Genomic DNA, 14,805 nt, shown 5'->3' on the forward strand with positions numbered 1-14,805 from the left:
TAACTCAATAACATATTAAAAACAAATTCTGAAAATTTGAAACATATTTCTGCCAATATAAGAACTAGCTCAAAAGGAAACTGTAACCATGCCGTCAAAGTTAGTGGTATTTCTGTTATCCTGATAATAAACTTCGCAGGAATTCATGCTCGCTTTGAAAGAATGTGTAAAATGTGTGTGTGAAAACTACCTTATGAATAAAGACATTTAGACAGTGATTAGTGCCCTAGTCCCTAACAGGAAAAATAACGGGAAAGACGGAAAACAATACGTTGTGATATAAAAAAAGAGTAAGAAAAAAATAGGAGAGGTTAGAGTAAATTGGAGGGAGAGACGATAAAATAGGACGATGTAAAAAATTGAGTAAAGGGACTGTAGGGGGCAATTGATTGTATTGTTACGCGTGAGTGACTTTTACTAATTTGATTTTTAGGCACTAATGTTTATTTTGAATTGACAACTTATTATTAATTTAAATAAAAAGACTTACTTTATATTTCTTTATTTACAGTAACTTTACAAAAACAATAACCGATTAACAGCTAATTTATTGCCACTATAAAAATCTAATTTATGTTACAAAACTATCTATTTAAAAATACCGGCAAAACATTCGTTCGAAGACAGGGCTTTATTAGACTGTCTCAAACATACATTTTGGCTTCCTAAGGCACATCAAAGAAACATGAAACGTAAATCACGTTTCATGGAAATAAAACACTGCTAAACAAATAGACGTCGGGCCATTTATGAAACTTTCCGAAAATAAAAATGTGTTATGACCATGAATCACACTCGTTTCATTGGTAGGCGGACTTCAAGATTTGTTTAGCCGTATTTAATTTTCATGAAACGTGTTTTACGTTTCATGTTTCATGTTTTTCGTTTCATGTTTCGTTGGTGTGCGGCTTGCCTTAAACACTAAAATAAATACTTCTCGAATGTTCATAAAACAAACAGCATTTTTCTAGTCAAATCAACGGGTTAAGTATTATTTACATCAGAACAGGTAAATCGAATATTTCGAAAAACCTAGAGTAGGAAGATCCTTTTCTAGAATACAAAAAAAGGAATATTTCACAGACAGATAATAAATAATCTCGGAAGCGTTTAAATGGGATGTTTACAGGTAATCAAAAGGTTTGTTTACAACGTTCGCATTGCAATTATAATAAATAGGCCGGAATCTTCGGAGGTCTAGGAAAGCCACAGTATCCCCGTCGCATGGCGAGAGGTAAAATCATTAGTTGTATAATAACTTTACAAATATTTTTTTATCGATTTTATTTCGTCAGGTACAATAACAGTATAATTTTAACTCATAATCTGAAATACAAGCACTTTGTTTGCCATATAAATTTAACCTGCTAATTGAACCAACAATAGCGTAGTTTTTAGATTGTGACGAATATCTTACGGTTGCTTCAAATGAAGCATTTCCAGGAATTGTTACGAAACTTAACATGTAATCTGACACCTGCAAATTTCCTAATATTTCTTTACTATGTTCCATAACTCTTGCACTTGCTATACTATTTAACTGTAACTTTGAACATTGAGAATAAGCAGACAATAGCTTGTTAATATACTTAACAGAAAAGTCAGCTACTTCTTTAATAGTTTGATTCTTTATATCAACTTCTACACTTTTTTGGCATGTACACCAGTGACTTACAATGCCTATATCTTCACAACTTCTATATTCACTAATTTTTTTAAGTAAACTTATACCTCTAGCCTTATCGGTACTATTATCTTCAGTATCGCTATTTTCTATATCTAATAAATGAACAAGGGTCTCGTGTAAATCAAAAGGTGTTGTCAAACGTAAAGAATTTTGTAGTAAATTACTATATTCATGATGGTATCTTTGTTTGTACCAATCTGGAAGATATACAAATAGTAAAGGTAATCTTTCTTCCATCATTCCTTGGAATGTAGTTCTAATTTTACCAGTTCTTATTCCATGATCGCTCATAACGAAGAGAATTGTATTATTAAGATAATCGTGCTCCTCAAAAGATTTCAACATAGAATAATAATCATCATCAGCTAGCCTAGGTAAATTTAGATCATCATGAGAGATGCTGTTCTCCCAGAAGAAACCGAAATACTTTAGTGAGTTATCTTCCATTGTTCGAACGAACTGGGTCAAGTAATCTATATGAACTTTATATATCCACCTTGCTCCTTGACAAATTGCAACAGTTCCAACGTTGGTATTTCCTAATAATTTTATAGCCTCCCTATCGAAATAGTTAAAGCTATAATCTGTTGGCTGTTTTTGAAAACCGTATTTTAAAAGATTAAATATACCCATCCATGATGAATCTTCATCAAAAGCTGTTACGTATCCTAAAAAACAAATCTTATTTAATATAATAGATTGTGATTTAATTTTTTAAGAATCAACTGACACAAAAGTGCATAAACATGTAAAAATAAATAATTGCATTAAGGGCCATATTTTGTAACTTGTGGGTTTTTGGGGTCGCTGGAGACAAATACTCCATCACAACCGACCACCGGAGCACCTGGTGCTCAGTTTCACTGCTAAGGCAAGTTATCTGAAGTTTCAAGGGTTTTCTGTATTAAATTGATGCAAATAGATTACCCGGGGGGTTTTTGGGGTCGCCGAATAAGTATACGCCATCAGAACCGACCCCCAGTGCACCTTGTGCCCAAAAATCCTCCAAACTCCACAAGATAACATGCATTAGCAGTGACTTTGAGCACCATGTGGTACGGGAGTCGGTTCCGATGGCGTATTCGTATTCAGCGGTCCCAAAAACAACCTATAGCATATGTCATACATGCGATTCAGTATAAGAAGGATACCCCAATACAAACTAAATGAGAATTTTCTTGACAACGTTGCCACTCTTCACGCTATCGACCGTGAAAGGTAGTATTAGGCAGGTACTTTTAGAGGATGAGCGCTGTTAACTGCTGTGAAATACTGAAGGGGGATTTATTTATGATAATTCACAGAATAGCAAACCCGCTTGCAATATACAACTGTACTGACTCTAATGCTTAAAACGGATATTTGCATGCATTCAAGGCTGAAAACCTTTAAAAACTCAGAAGATCACGTGCCGTAACTAAATACTACTTTACAGTAGTAATTGTAGAAAGAAAATGATAAGATGAAAGGAGTAAGTGGGATAAACTGATAATAAAATTACGAATAGACAGATGGACTGAATGGAGTTAGGCTAGCTAGATGTGCAAGTGAACAACAACTTGACACTCAAGGATGGATACGGCCAATTTTCATGCCTGTTTAAGACAGTAGATCAAAATAGATAGGGGTGATGACTAGAAAGGGAAATATGAAGATAAAAATAAATGCTTAGAAAACAGATATAATAAATATAATAATATAATAAAAATAGAAGAATATAGGGGATAAATAAAATGGACTAAGTTGCGGGCGCCAGAAGATTGGAATTGACAATCTCCCAGGTATCTAACACTGCTGTAAAGTATTCAATATATTAAATCAATAAGTTCCAAAAATAAGGGAAAAAAATAATTGATATAAAAAACAAATAAATATTTATTAAATATAACTACGTAGATTTTTGACAACCTCTGAGTTACCACAAGTGAAACTATGTGACTCTAAAATGACAATTCGAAATAATTACCTATCTGAATATAAATATAAAACTATGGTTACATTAGTACTGGAGTAGCTCTTATAGGGAGCGTACCCCCAACTTACATCTAGGTTAAATAACAACCTTCACCAAATAATTGTACGATTGCAATACGTACAGCAACGTTAAATACTACAGGAAAACGACTAATCAAAATACCTACCTAAGATAAATAATATAAATATATGTATAACTCAATGAGTTGGATGGGCAACCAACCTAATTGAACCGACGTAGTCCTGGATGCAAAGATCCTTTTTCTGACTCGTGGTTCTTAAATATCGAACAAGTAAAACTAAACGCTATCCTGAGGGGATAATCAGTAGGGATTGAATATAATTTACTATACAAATGAATTTAAGTTACCCAAACAAAATTTTAAATTTAAATTACGAGAAACAAGCTAATAATTTTAAAATATATGGTTATGAAAAGAAAATAATGAGAAACTAGCCTAATAATAATACTAAAAAACAATAAATGTAAGGAACTACTATATGGGAAAAAAGTTATTTGGGCCCAAATTATCTTTTTTTACATAGAGTCATACAGGTGTAAGAACGCTATTATGTTTAGATAATATTAAGAGAGGAAAAATAAATACAATATAAATATAGTCACGGTATGTCCAAGTGTATGATTTAAATGTTCTGAATATTAAGGGGATGGGTACTTATTTTCGGCTGCAATGGTATTTAAATGGGGATTCATTTTTTTCGAATCCTGAGAAAACTAATAAGTATTTTTGAAAAATTTAAACGCAGAATGAAAGATTACGTTCTTACCGAGGGCCGAAAGTCTCTGAAAACCTCTATAATGTTTATTTTAATAAGTTACACGGGCGAAAAACTAAGAGAAAATGTAGTGTGATATTAAATTTCAAATATATCATTCAAAAGAAACTTTTTATTCATTCTAAGGGACTTTCGGCTCTCGGAAATAAAGTAATCTTTCATTCTACGTTTAAATTTTTCAAAAATATTTATTAGTTTTTTCAGGATTCGAAAAAAATGATTACATTTAAAATACATTAAAAATTTTGACAGGCGTCAAAATGTTCCTTTCCTCTTAATAAAAATGTGTAAAATGCTATCGGCGAATAACTATTGCACTGCAAATATTTAATATGTTCCCAAAACAAACCCACTGGACCACATATGGCTCCCAAAAATGTTCCTCACAGCATACACCGAAAACCCTTATCAGTGAAGTTAGCACAAAGGTGATGCTAACTGCCAATTAAGTTGACCTCCTGGAGGTGCAGAAACTTCCTTATAAAAAACTGGAGACTGGAGTACTTAGGCTTGTCTCTTGTGACTTCAGAGGGTTGGAGGTGGATCCTCTCGGTGTTGTGAGAGCCTTATTTAAGCTTCATGGAAGGGCGAAGAATCCTCTTAGAAACATCTGCAATTAGTCTCCTTGGTTCACCAACTTTGGATAATTATAGTTATGATATAATTAAAATATATTAACAATATTGAACACTGAAACTTTTTAAAACGTAAATCCTACGAAGACCTTCGCTCTTTTCTTCTCCACACTCCAACATTAAGTCCTAATTTCCAATCCTTTTCCGCTAGCCAAAAGCCAGACGTCCAGTTATTTCTTAGTTTCACCGCTAGAGGGCTACCAACTTTACTTCGTTAAAGTTCCCAATATTGAAATATTTGGAAAAGATATATAATATATTAAATAGACATTATTAAAGTTCCCAATATTGAAATATTTGGAAAAGATATATAATATATTAATTAGACATTATTGTTTTTAAGTATAATTCAATAAAAACGTTATTAAAATTAAATAAAATGACTATAAAGGTAATTATAAGTTAACGGAACGTTACAGCCTTAGCAGTGACCATGGGCACCAGATATTTCGGAGGTCAGTTTTGATGGCAAATTCCTGTTCACTAACCCCAAAAACGCCTCGTGTAATCTGTTTGAATAAATTTAGTGCTATCACTCGAAACTTCAGAAGATGACGTGACAGTAGATACCACCTGCTCCGGGTTCTAATGGCGTATTCGTCTTCAGAAAACCCAAAAACCGCCCGAGTGATATATTTGCATTAATTTCATGTCGAAAACCCTTGAAACTCAAGCAGGTGACATGCCTTAGCAGTGACATTGGGCACTAGATATTCCTGTGATTGGTTCTGATGGCGTATTCGTGTTCAGCGACTCCAAATCCTCCAAGTAATCTGTTTGCATCAATTTAGTGCCGATAACCCTCGAACCTCCCGATAATGTGCCTTAGCAGTGATCCTGGGCACCAGGTACTCCGGAGGTCGGTTCTGATAGCGAAATCGTCTTCAGCAACCCCAAAAACCCCCGAGAAAAAAATCTGGCCCTTAATATGCATGTTTTGACATGTTTATGCAATTTGGATGAATTTTATGCACTTTAAAATGCAATTATGCATTTCCACCCATTTTTCTATAATACATTTTTTCCCTGAAATCATTCTGAATGCAAAAAGTTTGAAGTCTCTAAGTGCTGTATTTAAAAATCGATTTATTTCAGTGTTTTTAGTGCTAAATGCCCTGGTCTAGTCAGATACTTGATAACTAAAAATGAGACAGATAAGCTGAATTTTGATGAGAATGTCAATTTGAGACCCCAAAAAAAGATGCAAAAAAGATGCCACTTCTGTCCCTGGCTTCCCCCTAAATACACGTCCCTAATAGAAGCTGAAAATGGAAAATATTGATTTACCAACAATCTGTACGTCGCCGAAAAAAAAATGTTTCAAACAAGAAATGCACTATATAGATAACAGACTATAGTGATCATAAAAATAATATTCATGAATATTCTTTGTGTAGAACGAACCGTTCTCTCAGAAACAGCATGTAACAAACGGTGATTTTGAATGTTAATTAACCGCGCGAAATCGATTTTTTAGATGACATCAAGCAAAGACGAAAGTAGTGAGAATAACTGGACGAGAATTAAAGATAAATTAAAGACTATTCAACTAACAAAATTAAGTGCAATAAAACTAGAAGAAAACAAGGGTGGATGACAGAACAAATACTAGGACTCATGGACAAAAGAAGAGAAGAAGAGAATAAATTAATATAAAATAAATACAAGAAGATCCACGTAATATTCAGGCAGTAGATATGCGAAAACACAACTTCATAGTAAAGGATGTAATGAAATTGAACACTATGTATGAAAAGAAATCCGATATATTTTTCATCTGCACAAGAAATTAAAACAGATCGCCTGAAACAAACTACAACAATTATTATTATTATACCAAAGTTTAGACGTAAAACGGACATCGAATATTCCCAAGCGGGGAACTTTGCAGTTACTCGAGCGCGTCAGATTATCACATAGGGAGAGACCTTGTACCCCTAAAAAATACGTGCTCAATATTTTTCAAAAATCCACCGAATGATACCAAACACGACCCCCCACGGAGAGGGGTGGGGGGTAAATTTTTTAATAGGAATCACGCGATATTTCGCAAAATGAACATCAAATCGAAAAACTGAAAAATACAGCTATTCAATATTTTTGAAAAATCTATCGAATTACACCAAACATGAGCCCCACGAAGGTGTGGTAGGGGGAGATTTTAAAATCCTTAATAGGAGCCTCTATTTTTTATTGCAGCTTTGGATTCCTTACGTAAATTTACGTAACTTTTATTCGAGACATTTTTTCGAATTATGGATAGATAAACCGGATAGATAAGCCGGAATAAACGATTGTTGGAAATGGACAATTAAATTAAAAATGGAAAGTCCCCACTTAAATGGAAAACTTTACTTAATTTTTTTTTGGTTTTAGGTTTTAGGACCTAATATACACAACCCAATAGGTCCCCATAACGCTCGAGTAACTGCAAATTTAGCATACTTTCCTCCCCTACTATTAGATATCAATGAACAGTTAAAAGAATGGTAAAACCAGTAAAACTATATTTCTGAATGATACATATGAAAATCTAAGACTAGAATGCTCTAAACCGATTGCTATTACGGGTCCATAATATCTAGCAGAAAGTAGGGTTACGTGAATAATACAAATTATTACAAATGGCAAAAAATGAAAAAGAACTGTGTGGTAACAGAACAGATTTTATGACACTGGGATATTACTCACTGATTAGCTACAGTGAACATTTCGCACTTCCGCTTAAACAGTGTCACAACTCAAAAAAACGGTTTTATTTTACCAACAGTTTAGTAAAACTATAAAATCTTATCTCAAAAAGTGTTATGTCTAAAGTTCAAATATTTGACGTGTTAGATGAAACTAGCTTCATTATGTGGTTAACCAAAATCAACGAAGCACCACACATAAACAGTGTCACATATCGAATTGCGCTAGGCATTATGGCGAGTATGCTCAAGAAAAGTGACACATGTACCTATCTTTCTTTTTGCAGTATTTTTGAAGATATTCTTCTTTAGGCGCGATTCGATTGAGGGTAAAATTGTACATAAATCTGCGCGCCTGAGCACACAGACAGTATGTAGTTCCTTGCTAATCTTTCAAGATAGGTATTTATGTATCTGTATCCGTGCAGTCAGTATAAGTCATTAAAGGAATGTATTAGTGTTTTTAGTAAATGTATTATTTATTATAATTCTTGTGTTTTTGGATTTGTGTTTCTCTGTAGTAAAATAATTATTTTACACTATATAACATTTTTACACTACTTGTCGCCGTGTTGTGTAATTATATCCGAAACTTACATGTCAATTACAAGGACCTCGCTGGTGTAGTTAGTAGGGCGTTAGCTCCGTGATTGGAATAACGCGGGTTCAAATCCTGGGCGATTCATATTTTTTTTTATTTTTGGTTGTTTTATAAAAAAATTTTGAAAGTGGTAGATAAGAAAGTTAGTTTAATTTTTAAATAAAACACAAATAACCTGTTAAGTATATTTACTTCGTTGAAATTACCTATATAATAGAAGAATATCTTCTTGCGTGCGTACAAAGTACACACACGTTCTTTTTTTTTTAAATTTTGTTACTTATATTTAATGTTATACCATTAAAAAGTACTAGTATTCGCTATATGCAAGTACTTGGAGGGGATACGAAAAACTATCATGCGCGAGTCCCGGAGAAACCTTGCAATATTCTAACATATTTTTTAAATATTTCATATTGTCAAATTGACGTATATTTTTGTCATTGAAAAAAATGGGATTTCGCAAATGCTGTGTAATAAATTGTTAAAATTATATATTGCTCCACAATATTGATATGATATGCAAGTATTAAAGTGAATTTAATTAATTGTATTTTGCTTGAAGTACTGCGTTTTAATAGTTAATTTTACTTACTACATACCTACAATGTTTACGTTTTAATAACATAACCTCAGTTTTAGTTTTTCTTCTTATCATTTTTTTGGGGCATGGCCTTGACAATTATTCAGTAACCAGGACTAATATAATTGGCCAATATAATTAAAAGTGCTAAAAATGTTGCTGAGCTATGAAACCGAGTGTCGCTCTTCCGAACTTACACGGTCCCAATACGTAACTCTGTTAACCAGATAATAATATTATATTCTGTACTGCGAGAACCACTTTTAATAAATAATTTTTCGTAAATTTTTCGATAAATTATCTCTATAATGTCACAATTCAAAAAAATATATATTTTTAATATGTATAGCAGAATGAGTAGGTACACTATTTTGAAGAGCTTCAAAACCTCTGTATGTAACTGACTAAACTGGTTAATAATATACTAATTTTAACAGTTTTTGAAAACCAGGAAAAGTACTAGCACAAATTTTAAATGTCGTTTTCTCGATACTTTGCTTTTTCGACTTATGACCAGTTATGACACTGTCTGAGCGGAGGTGCGATTTGTCACAATACCAAATATTATGTATATGTAGTGCAAATACATGCAGTAATTATCGGCAGTTTGATGAGACACGTTTTGAATATCTGCCTACGAGTAATATACAGAATGGGCCATAGCTTAACCTTAGATTCCTGATCTTAAAATAGGTCGATTAAGGCTAACTTACCTTAGTACTAAAGTTGATAATAACCGAAAAACAGGGTGTCAAAGTTGAACTTTTATTTTATTTACTTTGAATATTTCCTGACAGGCATAAGATAACAACACGAAATTTGGTAGGTGGGTTTTTTTGGGATGATAAATCTAAATTCGCCACCACAAATGATGTGTTATCCAGAGGGCGTCACATACGCCTTTCAGGGCTCTTGAATCAAAACTTTTATTCTCTTGATATTTTTACTTAAAAAAGCTATACTAAATTTACCTCGCTAAACTCAACCGTTTTCGAGAAAAACGCATTTTAAATCTGCGATGCAACATAATTTTTTGCATAATATTCTCATTGTAATTATACCCGAAAAATAAACTTGTAACCATAATAATTGTGCAAGTTCTCATATTTATGTCATTGCATCGCAAATTCAATTTGAAGGAATTTGCGATACATTATTGGAAATTATTATGCTCTTAAGTTTATTTTCGGGTGTACTACAATGATATTATGCAAAAAATTATGTTGCATCGCAGAATTAAAATGTGTTTATCTCAAAAACGGTTGAGTTTATCGAGATAGATATAGTATACCATTTTTAAGTAAAAATATCGAGAGAATAAAAGTTTTGATTGAAACAGTGTGTAGAGTGGGGGATAAAAAAAAAATTGAACGTATTAAATGAGCGCTGAAAGGCATATGCGGCGCCCTCTGGGCAATACATAATTTTTGGTGGCAAATTTAGATTTATCATCCCAAAAAACCCCAAGTGCCAAATTTCGTGTTGTTGTCTCGTGCCTGTCAGGAAATATTCGAGAATAAATAAAACACAAGTTTAACGTTGACACCCTGTGTTTTGGTTATTTTCAACTTTGGTACCAGGGCAAGTTAGCTAAATCGACCTATTTTAGGCTCAGAAACCTAAGGTTAAGCTATGACCCATTCTTTACCAAACACCCTGTATAAAATATACCAACACGATATTAGAGGAGGTACCTTACACAGTATTAGAGGAGGTACTTAACAATAGTCAATTTGAATTTTTGACTGGCTTGGGTTCGGGAGAAGTCTTGTTCAGTATCGCAAGTCCTAACACAGAGATGCAGAGATATAAATCAAAATATTATATTCATCTGTGCAATCGACTTTTAAAGTGCTTTTGACATGATCCCACATAACAAAATGCTAAGAATGTTGAGAACAGCTGAATTGGACGATACAGATTTACAAATAATTATAAATCTACTGGCTCCAAGTGGCAAGAATAAAAGTTGAAAAAATAAATAAAAATAAATAAATATATATTATCCTGCCGGATAAAATAAATATAAAAACAGGAGTGAGAAAAGCCTGTATACTATCGCCTTAGCACTTTAACTTTTATTTAGATAAAATATTTAAGGAAGCCTAAATGGGGACAACAGAAGGTATTATGGTGAATAATGTAACCGTGCACAATATTAGATATGCCGTCGATGTCGATCGGTGTCGCTCAAAATCCCGACAGCCAAAATCCCGACAGCCAAAATCCCGACGGCCAAAACACCGACACGCCAGAATCCCCACACGCCAGAATCTCGACAGGCCAAAATCTCGACATGCAACAATCCTCGCATAAGTAATAATTCCGACTTTTGTTTAATACTTTTAATACAAAATACTTTTGCTTAGTAACAAAAAATAAAAAACAGATGACCATAAACAAAAAACAAGAAATAAGTGTAATTATATATTAAAAAGAAACTTATCAAAACTGTCGGGATTCTGGCCTGTCGGGATTTTGGTCTGTCGGGATTCTGGCGTGTCGGGATTTTGGCCGTCGGGATTGTGGCTGTCGGGATTTTGGCTGTCGGGATTTTGGGGCAGACCCGCCGTCGATACCTTAGTGCTGGCTAATTGTGGAGAAGAATTTCAAAGTCTAATGAATATAACAAAACAAACAGTGACCAGTATGGGACCAGTATGGGACCAGTGACCAGTGACCAGTGACCAGTATGGGACCAGTGAACCAGTGTTGCCAATCGCATTTCTCTAGATTATCCGATAATCGCTCGAAAAATATCCGATTTGTCACGAGAAGGTACGCAAGGTCAAAAATTATTCTGTTATTAAAATCAATGTTGCCAATGTTATTCTTTTAGTCCCCTTAACAACCATCAAATAACAAAATCCGTTGTTCGTACGCCAATCAGTTGATTGTAATCAATTATCATTATGATAATTACCATAATTGATTGATTAATTAATTATTAATTATCAATTAACTTAACAATTATTAAGATAATTGATTAATTAATCTAATCTTATAATTGTAATCAATTATGTTTTCAGCAACCCAATCAAAGTTGACATTGACAGTAATTAAATATTAAATATTTGATAATGATGAGTTGATTCCATTTCTGATTAGCGTTCGAACAACCGCAACCGGCCCTTTAATCTACTATACTGGATTCTCTATTTCAAAGTTCAAAAATTTTCGTTTATAGATGAAAATCTTGTATCCTAGCTGATTATTACCTAATTCATGTATGTAAATACTATTTACTTACTATTATTATATTATTCGTATTTTGTATTATAGTAAGTGTTAAATTCTAAATAAATAAATAAATATAAATATTTCATTATTTGGATCGTTATATTAATTTATTAATATAACGCTACAGCTACATTAAAAGTATAGGCGCAAAATTTCTGGTCAATGCTTTTAAAATGCATTATTTTTTCGAGTCCTGAGACAGCTATAAGTATTATTTAAAAATTTAAACGCAGAATGAAAGATTACATTAATACCGAGGGCCGAAAGTCTCTGAAGACTTCTATAATTTTTATTCTAATATGTTACAGGGGTAAAAGGAAAAGAGAATATTGAGTGTGATTTTTAATTTCAAATATCTCATTCAAAAGAAACATTTTGTTTATTCTAAGGGACTTTCAGCCTTCGATAACAATGTAATCTTTCATTCTGCGTTCAAATTTTTCAAAAATATTGATTAGTTTTCTCAAGATTCGAAAAAAATGAATAAGTTTAAAGATTATTGGTCCGAAATTTTGCGCCTACGCTCTTTTAACAACTAAAGATTTATTACAACTAAAACAATAGAAATGTATTTGACAGTCTTGTAGTTATTAAGGTATCAAAGTTATTAACCATAATACCCGTGGTGCGTTCAGCGTTAATGTCCGGCTAAATAATTTTTATAGGCAAAAAATTTGAAGGATTTTTGAGTTAATTAGTAGATATCTAGATATTACTAGTTTCAGATAAGTAGATTTTTCTACAACCACTATTCCAAATGCATTTTTCTGCACAATTTTATGTTAACAAACTTAATATTTTCTCACAGAATAACTGACAGTAGTGTGCAGAAAAGTGACGTTTCTGTGCCGGAAAGTTCTTTTCGGATAAAATATTAGCTTCTAATAACACAAAAATATACTGGGTGATTCATTAAAACTAAAGATCATGGACTATGCTAGACTTTCGTGACGCACCCTGTATATTTAAATCTATGTTTATAAAGCGCCCATTTGAATTTAAAAGGTAACGGGTCACAGCATTTTTTAATAATTTTCTAAAATAAGTACACAAACAATTTTATTCCATAAGTAGTTTCCATACTTTCTAATTTCAAAATTTCACCCTATATTATTGTTAATTATATTTCGTTAAAATTGGTTGTAAAGCAGCTTTTAAAAATATAAAAATATATAGGGTGTTCCAATAAAAATAAAACATATGGACTCTGCTAGGCTTGCGTCAATCACCCTGTAGATTTAAATTTATATTTAAAAAATGCACATTTATATATATTAAAATCGACTGGTCCCAGCGCTTTTTATAGTTCTTTAAAACAAGGACACAAATAATTTTATTCCGTAAGTGCCTTTCACACTGTATAACGGTTTTTGAAATTTGAATTGGATTAGTATGCCTTAAGTGGATGCACTTGTGCATTTAAATTCTAAACAAAAGAATCGGCACATGTCCCTTTTGTCAAAAGATGAAAAGTATCGGATGTCACTAACATTCATCAAGTATAGGCTATTTATAAAAATTTGTGTGAAACCAAACAAAATGAATGTGTTGTTGGTGTTGGGAATATGTATATGGATGAGAAAGTTTTAGTCGATGGTAGATATATTGAAAAATATCCGCAAATATCCGATTTATTTAAAGGTACGAAGAAGATACGACAACCCTCCAAAAGGTACGCAAATCGGATAATTATCCGCAGATTGGCAACACTGCAGTGAACAGTGGCTAACAAACAGTGACCAGTGACCAGTATGGGATAAAACTCAACGTTAAGAAAACTAAATTTATATTCTAGCAAACAAAATTATATACAGGATGACGGTATAAAAGTCGGAGATGTCATACTGGATAGAGAAGAGAATCTCATATATCTCGGCAGCAATATCAATGAAAGCTGGAATTCGGCAGAAGAAATTAAAAGTCGAATAGAATAAGCTAGAGCTACTTTTCTAAAAATGATAAACGTACTTTGCAGCCACGATCTTATTATTGACCTTCCCGTTCGAATGACATACGGCATACATATCTTTCCAGTATTATTCTATTAAAAGGAAGCGTGGACTCTATGCGGGTCTATGCTTAAACGTTTGGAAGCCTTTGAGATGTGGGTATACAGTTGACTGCTAAGAATAACCTGGGTCGACAGAGTTAGTCATAAGGAGATCCTTAGATGGCTGAACCAAACAACACAACTGGTCAATATAATAAAGAAACACAAGCTGGAATAATTCGGTTACCTTATGAGACACCCCGAAAAATATGAACTATGAATATCAATTGAGGGGGTCAGACGAAAAAGAGTTTAAGTGCAGTTTTGATAGTTCTGAGATAATCAGCTTCAAAGTTGTTTGAGTTTTATAAATTTTAGGAGTCATTAAACTAAAATATTTCTAGTGTACAATATTTTGTAAAATGATAGAAATATAAGGGTATATTATTACCCTTAGGGGAGTGCAATTAGAACGAAAATATGCATTGTTTCGGAAAATTCAAACAAGCTTATATTTTTCTAAAACTTTTTTTGTTAGTTTATATACATGTTAAAGTAAAAAGTTCTACTCGTAGATTTGGCCGCTAATTGTTTATTAATTGTTTAA

General features: G+C 32.8%; 1 protein-coding gene across 2 annotated transcripts in view; it reads right to left on the reverse strand.

Annotated features, from left to right (window-relative positions):
• Positions 1 to 1,267: 1,267 nt before the first annotated feature.
• LOC126888177 (uncharacterized) overlaps positions 1,268 to 14,805 on the reverse strand; it is a 102,380-nt gene continuing 88,842 nt past the window's right edge. For both annotated transcript variants that reach the window (XM_050656169.1, XM_050656168.1), the window contains exon 3: positions 1,268 to 2,355. In XM_050656169.1, coding sequence (XP_050512126.1) covers positions 1,292 to 2,355 — 1,064 coding nt within the window. In that variant the 3' untranslated portion in view covers positions 1,268 to 1,291. The remainder of the gene's footprint in view (positions 2,356 to 14,805) is intronic.

This window comes from Diabrotica virgifera, chromosome 7 (assembly GCF_917563875.1).
Source record: "Diabrotica virgifera virgifera chromosome 7, PGI_DIABVI_V3a".
In the NCBI taxonomy this organism is placed as follows: Eukaryota; Metazoa; Arthropoda; class Insecta; order Coleoptera; family Chrysomelidae; genus Diabrotica; species Diabrotica virgifera.